The 12,287-nt window shown below is 42.6% G+C and overlaps 1 protein-coding gene across 1 annotated transcript in view; it reads left to right on the forward strand.

Annotated features, from left to right (window-relative positions):
• The window catches only part of LOC109919443 (zinc finger protein Gfi-1b-like), a 36,972-nt gene that overhangs the window by 23,898 nt on the left and 787 nt on the right, over window positions 1-12,287 (forward strand). Inside the window, exons 4-6 of the mRNA XM_048618014.1 lie at window positions 1,905-2,149; window positions 4,291-4,434; window positions 11,844-12,009. Coding sequence (XP_048473971.1) covers window positions 1,905-2,149; window positions 4,291-4,434; window positions 11,844-12,009 — 555 coding nt within the window. The remainder of the gene's footprint in view (window positions 1-1,904; window positions 2,150-4,290; window positions 4,435-11,843; window positions 12,010-12,287) is intronic.

A 12,287-nucleotide genomic window follows, 5' to 3' on the forward strand; every position in this document is an offset into this window, starting at 1 on the left:
GGAGCAGATATGTAGGCAAATCACAGAAAGAGAGAATGGGATTATAGATGTAGGGGATTTCAACTTTGCTAACATTAACTGGGATCATCTTAATGTGAAAGGATTAGACAGGGTGGAATTTTTAAAGTGCATCCAGGTGAGCTTTTTGTGCCAGTACATAGATAATTGAACTAGACATGGGGAAGTGCTAGATCTAATTCTAGGGAGTGAAGCCGGTCAAGTGGTTGAAGTTTGAATGGGTGAGCATTTTGGGGATAGTGACCATAACTCTGTCAATATCAAAGTCATTGTGGAAAGGGATAAGGATAGTGCAGAAGTTAGGCATCTAAATTGGGGGAAGGCTGCACTAAGAACTCAGAGCCAGTGTGTTCCTCTAGGAGAGAAGGGCAAGGACAGCAAGTCCAGGGAACCCTGGATGTCAAGGGACATCGAGAGTTTAATAACAAAAAAGAAGGAAGCATAGGTCAGGTACAGCACATTAAAAACAGTCAGGAGGGGGACCTTCAAAAGTAAAGAGAGTGCAGGGGATTGCTTTAAAAGTAAACTAGGAAGGCAAGAGGACTTCAAAATATATTTGGCAGATGCTATCAAGAAAACCCCAAGGCTTTTTCTAAAAGTATATTAAGAATAAGATGATTCCCAGGGCACGAGTGGGACCTATTAGAGACCAAAGAGGCAAACTGTGCATGGAGCCAGGGGACGTGGGTGAGATCGTAAATTAATATTTCTCATCTGTATTCACAAAGGAGAAAGATATTGTAGCTGGAGACTTCAGCTGGGATGGTGAGTTCTAGAACATGTTAAGATTAATAAGGAGGCGATATTATGTTTTAGCAGGCATAAAGATGAAAGGGAGGATATTTCTGGGACCCTGGCAAAGATATTTAATACTTCATGTGAAGTGCCAGATGACTGGAGGAGATTTGATATTTTTCAAGATCATGAGTGGGCTGGATAGAGTAGAAGGGATAAGCTGTTCCCATTTGTAAAAGAAAAAATAAGGGAAATATTGAAAGGGATGTGCAAAAGAAACAAGTATAACGTAAGGAAAACCTTTATCACACAGCGAGTAGTTAGGGTATGGTAGAGACAGGTTCAATTGAGGCATTCAAGAGGGCATTGGATGATCATTAGATAGAAATAGTCTGCAAGGGTATGGGGAAAAAGAAGGAGATTGGCACAAGGTAATGATTCTCAATTTGCAGAGATGTGCAGGTACGATGGGCCGAATATCCTCCTGTGCTATAGCGATTCTGTGGTTCTGTGAGCAGTATCAGCAGAGTATGACGACTGAGAAAATCCCAGTGGTTGCTGCCCTGTTACAACAAGGCTGAATTTATTTTACATTCTTTACAGGATGTGGCTGGGCTAGATTTATTGCCTATCCCTAATTGCCTACAGGGCAGATAAGAGTCAATCACATCACTGTGAGTCTAGAGTCACATAGAGCAATAACAGTACAGAAGAGGCCCTTTGGCCCATCGAGTCTGTGCTGCCAAATCTACAAGAGTCCCATATGTAGTCCAGATCAGGTAAAGATGCCAGATTTCCTTTCCTGAAAGACACTGGTGAACCAGACTTTTTTTTACAACTCTGGCTACATGGTTTACCCATGGCTAGCTTTCCATTCTAGATTTTTCCTTTTTTATTGAAATCAAATTTCATCATCTTCATGGGGTGGGATTGTGAACCCACGTCCCTGGATCATTAGCCTGAGATTCTAGATTACTTGACTAAGATTATCAATGGAATGCCACCATCCTCCCCTCAATAAAACAGCTTTTAGAAGACTGGTCAGAATTGGAATGAAATGGATCCATATGTGAAGGAGAAAGAGTCTGCAATAGTAAGGAATTGTTTGGTCAAGTTAGTTAAATCACCTTGGTTGTATATTTTGATTTCAGATAACTTGCTTCACTCTTCGGAGTCACCTCACAGCCTTGGATTACAATTCCAACCGTACTCCTGGAGTGCTTACTCCACAGTTGGACTTAAACATCTGGTTGAGGATTACCTATCACCCATGTTGGACCCCAGGAGCACACTTCAGAGCCAGAGCACTGCACGAAACATGGAAGATAAGAGTAATGTCATCTACACACAGCGGAGCCTGCACAAAACTCCTTATAGCTGCAGCAAATGTGACAAGGTAATGAATCACACCCAGACGCACACAATCACAATTACACCTTGTCACGGTGTCTCTGACACACATCCAAACACACACTATCACAATCACACTCAGATACATCCAGTTATATTCACGGTCATATACAGAGAAATGTGGATATGCACACAGTCACAGTCACACCCAGTTACACCCAACCACTCACAGTCATTCACAGTCACACACAGACTCACGCTATCACACTGAAATACATCCATTAACAAAAACATCACAGTCACACGTAGTCACAATCACACTCAGACACAAACAAATACAGCCACAATTATACCCAGTCACACTAGACCCACACAGACAGAGACTATTCAGAGTCCCCATTATCACTTATTTGAATTCTCTTCTTCCATAGCCATACTATAAACAATCCCTTTGTCTACCTACACTGGTTTTTTCTCTATCTCTTTGAACTCCGTCTCCACCTGTCCACTCATACTTTACCCCCGCCATCCCCGATCACAGTCATCATCATAAATACCACCTTTTCCCAGCTACTACCAGTTCTGAAGAAGGGTCACTGGACTTGAGTCATTTCCTCTGTTTATCTCTCTCCACAGATGCTGCCAGACCTGTTGCATTTCTCAAAGCTGCAGCAAAGTGACCTTTTGCTAACTAATTTCATTCATTTTAGCTAATGCATTTCATTGTAATTCCCTTGATTTACAGTCATTCAGTTATACAGCACAGAAACAGACCCTTCGGTCCAACTCATCCAGGCCTACCAAGTTTCCCAAACTAAACTAGTCCCACTTGCCTGCATTTGGCCCATATTCCTCTAAACATTTTCTATTCATGTACCTATCCAAATGTCTTTTGAATGCTATAACTGTACCTGCATCTGGCAACTTCCTCTGGCAGTTCATTCACATAAGAACCACCCTCTGTGTGAAAAAGGTGCCCCTCAGGAACTTTTTAAATCTTTCTCTTCTAACCTTAAAAATATGTCCCCTAGTTTTGAACTCCCCCTTCCTAAGGAAAAGACCTTTGCCATTTACCTTGTCTATGCACCTCATCATTTCATAAACCTCTCACCACTCAACTTCCTAAACACCAGTGAAAAATAACCCAACCTATTCAAAGCCTCCAGTCCCAGCAACATCCTGATAATTTTTTTTCTGAACCTTCCCCATCTCAATAACATCCATCCTATAGCAAGGCAATCAGAACTGTACACAGTACTCCAAAAGTGGCCTCACCAATGTCCTATACAACCTCAAAATGATATCCCAACTCCAATACTCAGTTAAACACAGTTGTTTCGGACCTAAGTTTCTCACTCTCGAACTGAATATTGAATTCTATCATTTTATGATCACTACTTCCTAGGGGATCTTTTACTCTAAAGTCATTTATTCAACCCGCCTCATTACCAGATCCAGGATAGCCTGCTCCCTGGATGGCTCCATGACATATCGCTCCAGGAAACTATCCCTAATACACACAATGAACTAGTTCTTGTTGCTCCCTTTCCAATTTTATTCACCCAATCAACATGAATATTAAAGTCACTCATAATTATTGCTATATTCTGTTATATTCTCCTAATGTTTGTTCATTTATAGCTTCTCCTACACAGTGGCTACTGTTTGGGGCCCTGCACACTACTCCTACCAATGTCCTCATTCCTTTGCTTTTTTTAACCTGCGCCCAAATGGACTCTACATCATCCGAGCTGAGATCTTCTCTCACAATGACCTCATTTCATCTCTTATCAGCAATGCTCCACCACCTCATTTTCCACCCGCCCTTTCTTTCCAAAAGGTCATACATTCATGAATGTCAAGTTCCCACTTTTGATCTCCTTGTAATAACATTTACATAATGGCTATGAGATCATATTCATTTACTTCAATTTGCAGCGTCAGTTTGTCTATTTCTGCAGAGGTACACACTGCTATGATACAGGATCAGTATTGAAGAGAGTGTTTGTTTGTGGATGTAGCACGAATAAAGTGAGTTGCTTTGTCAAACTGGAATAGTTGGCTAATTATTTTTGACTGGTGCAGACTCAGTGTGCTGAAGGGCATTTTCCTGTGCTGTACACATCTATCATTCTGCAATCTGGAATCACTGAAAGCCACTCTTATATCTGTTGCATTTGTTTGTAGGTGTTTTCAACTTCTCATGGGCTAGAGGTGCATGTACGAAGGTCACACAGTGGCAGCCAGCTCTTCGTCTGTGAGGGTTGTGGCAAAGCCTTTGGGCATGCTGTCAGTCTGGAACAACATCAGGCCACACATTCCCAGGTCAAGGTAAGATCTGCAATCTCTGTACACACTTACCTGTTCACACTCATATTTTCTCTCTCTCTCACACACACACACACACACACACACACGCACACACACACACACACACTTAAACACCCACAAACACACTTTTACAATTATTTGTACACATCCACAAACATACACCAACATGCACACTTTCACACATACTCACACATATCCTCAAACACACACACTGTCATGGACACGACCAGACTCCCTCGAAATATTTTAAGAAGGTAGCCTAGACCCTAACTTTTTCTTATTTTAAAGATAAATGTAAAGTGCTGTGTTCCAGATGCAATTTGACTGGTTAAACTACACACGACGTTAAGCAAAACACAATACAACAAGAGAAAGAAGAACACAGAATAACTTAACTCTTAGGAAAACTTAACAGAATAATAGATACAGTAACTATTTCTAATTAACTGTTCCAATGTAGTAACATCTTATAAACACACCCTGTAGCAAAAAGGCGAATTCAGAAAACAGATTTTGTCTCACATGAATTCCAGCAGCCTAGGAAGAGAATCCCCAGCTTTTGTCTATATTTGAGGGAGGGAAAAGTAGCTACCACTTCTTCAAGCCCAAAAAGCAACTGCTGAAAGCTAACTAAAAATCCTTGATGTGCCAGAGCTTGACCATAAACACTCAGGCTGCTTCTATTATTCCAACTTTAAAGAAAAACCCCAAGGCTTCAAAAGTTGTTTGTCTTCTCACAGACTGCTCGTTAACTGTCTCCCATCTCTCTCCAAAAGAAACCAGGACAAAACTCACATCTTAAAGTCACAACACATATACATACTTTCATATATACTTGCATGCATTCACAAACACACACATGTATAAACACATGTTCACACAGACACACATTTGCACACACATAAACATTCACATACACACACTGTCACTCAGACACACTCACACAAACATTCATTTACACACACTCTCATTTCCAGATACACACACTCACATAGTGTTTCACATGCAGACACAAACACTCAATACTCTCATTCTCACTTTCACATCCTCTAATTCACATATACACAGTCGCCCTGCTACAGGAAGAATGTTAAACTTGAGAGGGTGTAGAAAAGATTTACAAGGATGTTGCCAAGACCACAGGGTTTGAGTTATAGAGAGAGGCTGGATAGGCTACGGCTATTTTCCCAGGATTGTCAGATGCCGAGGGGTGACCTGATAGAAGTTTATAAAATCATGAGGGGCACGGATAGGGTAAATTGACAAGGTCTTTTTCCCAGGGTAGGGGAGTCCAAAACTAAACGTTTAAGGTGAGAAGGAAAAGATTTAAAAAGGACATGAGGAGTAAGAGGTAAATGTGTGTATGGAACAGGCTGCCAAAGCAAGAAATGCAGGCAGGTAGAATTACAACATTTAGAAAGCCTCTGGATGTGTATATGAATAGGAAGGGTTTTAAAGGGATGTTATAGGGAGAAATATCAAACAGTCATCTTGAGTTCTGTGTTTCGCAGCACAAGTGACCTTTATTCAGAGCTCTTTTACCACACATGTAGGAGAGGCCAGAGACCACTCCGAATTTGGCTTTCACGTGGGGCCCAGCTGCCCTCTTAAAATACAGCTCAGATAGGAGGAGAGATCAGTGACATTCCAATTTTCCTGGCTGAATATAACATTTTTACACCATTCACATTACAATAATGAATGCAACATTGACATCATTGTTAGCCACACTCCCTAATTTATACATGCAATCCAGTAAACACACGATCAATTACAGACAACTCTATGGACAGTCCTAGGTCCTCCTATAATCTCATAATGTTTCCCAAATACTCTTATCATTGGTTTTAGAATCTCAATACCTGCTGTTAAACCACTTTTCAATTCTGAGTTTTATACTCCTTCCCAAACATTTGCCAGCTGCTCTGCATTATTTGCTAATAACCCAAAAACTTGCTTATCACTGAGGACTCTTCCAAATTCTATATTGCAATTTATAGAACAGTCTATTAGAAAGGATATTACTGTCCACTAACTGTTATAAAGCCTTTAAGAAGGTGGCACGGTGGATCAGTGGTTAGCACTGCTGCCTCACGGTGTCAGGGACACAGGTTTGATTCCAGCCTTGAGCAACTGTTTATGTGGAGTTTGCACTTTCTCCCTGTGTCAACGTGGGTTTCCGCCAGGTGCTCTGGATTTCCCCCCACAGTCCAGTGATGTGCAGGTTATGTGGATTGTCAATGCTAAATTAACCAGTGTTCAGGGATGTGTAGGGTAGGTGCATTAGCTGTGGGAAATGCGGGGATATATGATAGGGGTTTGGGTCTGGGTGGGATGCTCTTAAGAGGGTCAGTGTGGACTTGTTGGGCCAAATGGCCTGTTTCCACACTGTAGGGATTCTATGAATTCTAGTTACTACAATTCTGTGCCACAGCTGAGAGATCAAACAAACAGTCTCGCTGACTTCCAGTTGGAATCACATTCTCACATTGTAAGTGAGTTTTAAACCAGAGTTTAATTTTTAAATAAATCTTTCTTGTTTCTGCTCCAAACACTTTCCATTACTAATTTTCTTTCCCTAATAGAAAGTATCTATTTGAAATCCACTGATGAGGGTGAAATTCAATCATTTCACAACTTTACCAAGCCAATAAACAAAACTGATGAAGGGTCTAGGCCCGAAACGTCAGCCTTTCTGTTCCTATGACGCTGCTTGGCCTGCTGTGTTCATCCAGCCCTGCACCTTGTTGTCTCGGATTCTCCAGCATCTGCAGTTCCTACTATCTCTGATTCAATAAACAAAACTTGTTTAGATTCCACAAATAACCAGGGGACATACCACATTTTCACTCTATGTTTTGTAACTTGTCTCTGTCACTCTTCCCTTGATCTTTGGATGCAAGAATTTGTTCAAATTATCTACATCTGTACTTATGCTTCAATTTTTATCTCTTCCCCCATTCTGACCTCTCTTTTACAAGCTCCCTTTGCCTTCTCCCCCACTTCTGATGCTGATGGTCCTTTAGAGGTCATTTATTTCTTTTCTAATGATACAGCAGGCCACTTTACTGCCTACAAACATTTGCTCAAGGAATTCAACTAACCCTTTCACACTTATTTGTTGTTTGCATTTCTAATTTACAAATACCTAAAAAGTTTGGAGTACCATAGGATCAGACATTTCCTTCTAGATTTCACTAAATAACAAAGTTTGGACTGTGGCGTAACTAGGCCTTTGAAAAATTCCCCTTATTACAATGCTTATGTATTTAGAACTGTGTGTTTACAAAAGCCTAAGTAAATTCCCTAACGTTTTTTCCTATGGGAAATCTTATCCGGTATCTCTATATGGAGACTGTTGTAATTGGAACAAGGTCAGCCAGGTTGTTCTCAGAATAAGAGTCCCTGTTTGGAGGTGTTAACCTGGTCCAATCAGGGAGTCTTGGCTGTCAGATATAAACAGGAGTGTCAGGGGTTCTGTTCCTCTAGGAGCCAGCACTGATCTAGCAAGGTCAGTGTCTTGTACTATGCACGTGTAAATAAAGGGTGACTTGGTGACGGATACCGGCCTTTATCGAGTTATTTCAGAGACCACAAGCCTGGCTGTGAATGGCATCTGGAAATTCCTTTCCAGCCTTGTTACAACAACTTTAGTCAATGGCCTCTACAACAACGGATATGGGCCAAATGCTGGTAAATGGGACTAGATCAGATATGGATATCTGGTCAGCATGGACCAGTTTGACTGAAGGGTCTGTTTCCGTGCTGTATGACTCTATATGCTGTTACAGAGAGGAGGTCAAACCCCTCTGATAATTAAAAGCCGAAATACCCAGAAAAGCTTGCCTCACCTCATAATTTGCTAAAGGAAATGGGAAAAATGATATAACCTGCCTTTCACCTCCCAATCTATTATAAAGGAGAGGTTAAATGAAACAAAATCCTTTCACTCACTCTATAAGCAACAAATAACAATTTATTTATTTAACTCTAGCAGTGAACAAATTAATAGAACTACTAACAAACCAAACAATTCCCCCTTAATGACTAACTATTCCCTAATAAAACAAAATTCTAATGGTATGCTGTTCCAATAAATACAAATTCCACTTATATAAACAAAAGTAGTAAGAAAAAAAAAATTAAAACTTAAGACTGTCAAAAGTACAGTCAGGATGCGACTTCTGGAATGCTCCGCGACCACTCCATTGATCCTCAACCAGGAACGCCTTTCTCCGTCAAATTCTAGTATCCAAAACACCTCTGTCTGTTGAATTCTAATGTCAGGAATATTGGCTAAGAGTGCCGTGGTACCTTTTAGATGGTACTTAATCAGAGAGCTTAAAGATTTCTGTGAAAGCCAGAGTTTTACTCTTCCGATGGCAGTTCCCTCTCACTCTGATTTTCGAAAACCTTCTTCTTATATACCCTTGATGACCTGTCAATTTTCTTTTAATCGGATCGGCCCTAGGTTGTCAACACCAACAGATTTAAATTCAATAGGTTTTCAGTCTCTAGGTGCCTGGTTTAAATTAATTGGCTGATATTCAAGCTGGTTGCCTTAACGTCAAAACAAGCCTGGGTTTCCAACCGCTTCCAATTAATACAAATGTTTCAATTTCAGAACTGTCTGCATATCTGCAGCTGCTTTCAGACATTTTTGTCTAAATCTCCAAGTTTAGAAAAACACATCACCTCTAAATGGTACACACTGTTTACCCCCTATCATTTTTACAAACAAATTATAACTTCCTGCCTTCCAATTCAAAGTACTCTACACAACGTTGCAACAATCCACACACATACACATTCACAAACAATCACACACATAAACTCAAACGTTCTCACTTTCAGACACACTTTCACTTTCAGAGACATATACACAAATTTTGCTCACATACAAACATGCATAAAATTACACACAATATCCACATGTGCAGTGTCTCAACATGTCATGTCATAAATAAGTGGTACAAAATACTATATTCATATGTAGTATATTTACTGTGCTCTGAACCACTAAGTTTTCTCATGAAATATCAAAGGATTTCTGAAAGAAAGCCTGGTGTATACTGAATATTTAATGTCAGATTTTTCTATTAAAGTTATAATTCTGATGATGAGATCTCTATGTGTCATAATTCCCCAAACCAGTAGATGGTGATATTACTGCAGGGTACAGTGCCTCATGAGGATGTCTGTGGAGAACAGGAAATTCATCACTGCTACAGAAACATGAGTTGACAGAATGAAAAAGAGCTGAAACACGACATGGGACCTCCACATTAGTTACTATTCTTACATAAACCATTCTGGAACTGTGTTCACATGACATTCAGGTTTTCTTCCAATCCCAAAGTGGGAAGAGTGGGGAAGGGGGGAGAGATAGTAGGAACTGCAGATGCTGGAGAATCCGAGACAACAAGGTGCAGGGCTGGATGAACACAGCAGGCCAAGCAGCATCATAGGAGCAGAGAGGCTGACGTTTCGGGCCTAGACCCTTCATCAGAAAAGGGGGAGGGGAAGGGGGTTTTGAAATAAATAGGGAGAGAGTGGGAGGCGGATAGAAGAGGGATAGAGGAGAGGATAGGTGGAGAGGAAACAAACAGGTCGAAGAGGCGGGGATGGAGCCAGTAAAGGTGAGTGTAGGTAGGGAGTTAGGAAGGGGATAGGTCAGTCCAGGGAGGACTGACAGGTCAAGGGGGCGGGATGAGGTTGGTCGGTAGGAGATGGAGGTGCGGCTTGAGGTGGGAGGAGGGGATAGGTGGGAGGAAGAACAGGTTAGGGAGGCATGGACGAGCTGGACTGGTTTTGGGATGCGGTAAGGGGAGGGGAGATTTTGAAACTTGTGAAATCCACATTGATACCATTGGGCTGCAGGGTTCCCAAGCGGAATATGAGTTGCTGTTCCTGCAACCTTTGGGTGGCATCGTTGTGGCACTGCAGGAGGCCCAGGATGGACATGTCGTCTGAGGAATGGGAGGGGGAGTTGAAATGGTTCGCGACTGGGAGGTGCAGTTGTTTATTGCGAACCGAGCGTAGGTGTTCTGCAAAGCGGTCCCCGAGTCTCCGCTTGGTTTCCCCGATGTAGAGGAAGCCACACCGGGTACAGCGGATGCAGTATACCACATTGGCAGATGTGCAGGTGAACATCTGCTTGATGTGGAAAGTCTTCTTGGGGCCTGGGATGGGGGTGAGGGAGGAGGTATGGGGGCAGGTGTAGCACTTCCTGCGGTTGCAGGGAAAAGTGCCGGGTGTGGTGGAGCTGGAGGGGAGTGTGGAGCGGACAAGGGAGTCACGGAGAGAGTTGTCCCTCCGGAAAGCAGATAAGGGTGGGGAGGGAAAGATGTCTTTGGTGGTGGGGTCGGATTGCAGATGGCGGAAGTGTCGGAGGATGATGCGTTGGATCCGGAGGTTGGTGGGGTGGTACGTGAGGACGAGGGGGATTCTTTTTTGGTTCTTATTGCGTGGACGGGGTGTGAGGGATGAGGTGCGGGAGATGTGGGAGACACGGTTGAGGGCGTTCTCGACCACCGAGGAGGGGAAGTTACGGTCCTTGAAAAACGAGGACAACTGAGATGTACGGGAGTGGAATGCCTCATCCTGGGAGCAGATGCGGCAGAGGCGAAGGAATTGGGAATAGGGGATAGCATTTTTGCAGGAAGGTGGGTGGGAGGAGGAGTATTCTAGGTAGCTGTGGGAGTCGGTGGGCTTGAAATGAATATCGGTTTCTAGGTGGTTGCCCGATATGGAGACAGAGAGGTCCAGGAAGGGGAGAGAGGTGTTAGAGATGGTCCAGGTGAACTTAAGGTTGGGGTGGAAGGTGTTAGTGAAGTGATTACTTTGGGGATTGATATAGTGCTGCGTGGCAAGAGTGGCGCAATGGGATTAGTTTGGGGATTGGAACAGGGCAATAGGGAGTGAGGGGATAGTGGAATTAGTTTGTGGGTTGATATGGGGCTATTGGAAGAGTGCAGGGCGATGGGATTAGTTTTTGGAATTAATGCAGGGCTATGTGAGAGAACTGGAAGTGGGACTAGCTTGGCAATTGATGCAGGACCAAGTGGAGGGAGTTTGGTACAGGGATTAGTTGGGGATTGAGACAGGGTATGGGGATAGAAAAGGTAGTGGGATTAGTTTGGGATGGTTTTACAGCTATGGAGAGATTTTGATTAGTTTGGAATTGAGACAGAGCTGTGGGAAGAGAACGGGCAGTGGGATTATTACATTTATGATGCCCTCATAGTTGACCAGCTGTTGGTACTCATAGTAAAGCCTCACCGGCTATCATTAGTTAATGGGGACTGTGTTACTCGAAGACCTGGGAAATGCTATTGCAGATATCAAATCAATGGGAGAGTTATTAAAATGTCAAACAACTTTATCTGTCTACATTTCCCTTTCTGTAGGAGAAGAGTTTCAACTGCAAGATTTGTGGGAAAAATTTCAAACGCTCTTCGACGTTATCCACCCACCTGCTGATTCACTCAGACACTCGGCCCTATCCCTGTCAATACTGCGGCAAGTCTTTCCATCAGAAATCAGATATGAAGAAACATACTTTCATCCACACAGGTACTAGATCACTCTGGATTATTCCTAACACACATCCCACTGGTACTGGATCACACCTAGCACACTCTCCCACAGGTACTGGATCACTGTTAGCACACACTTTCCCACAGGTACTGGATCACTCCTGGCACACACTCCCACAGGTACTAGATCACTGTTAGCACACACTTTCCCACAGGTACTGGATCACTCCTAGCACACACTTTCCCACAGGTACTGGATCACTCCCAGCACACTTTCCCACAGGTACTAGATCACTGCTAGCACACACTTTCCCA

Source organism: Rhincodon typus, chromosome 38 (genome assembly GCF_021869965.1).
Source record: "Rhincodon typus isolate 14 chromosome 38, sRhiTyp1.1, whole genome shotgun sequence".
Taxonomy (NCBI): Eukaryota; Metazoa; Chordata; class Chondrichthyes; order Orectolobiformes; family Rhincodontidae; genus Rhincodon; species Rhincodon typus.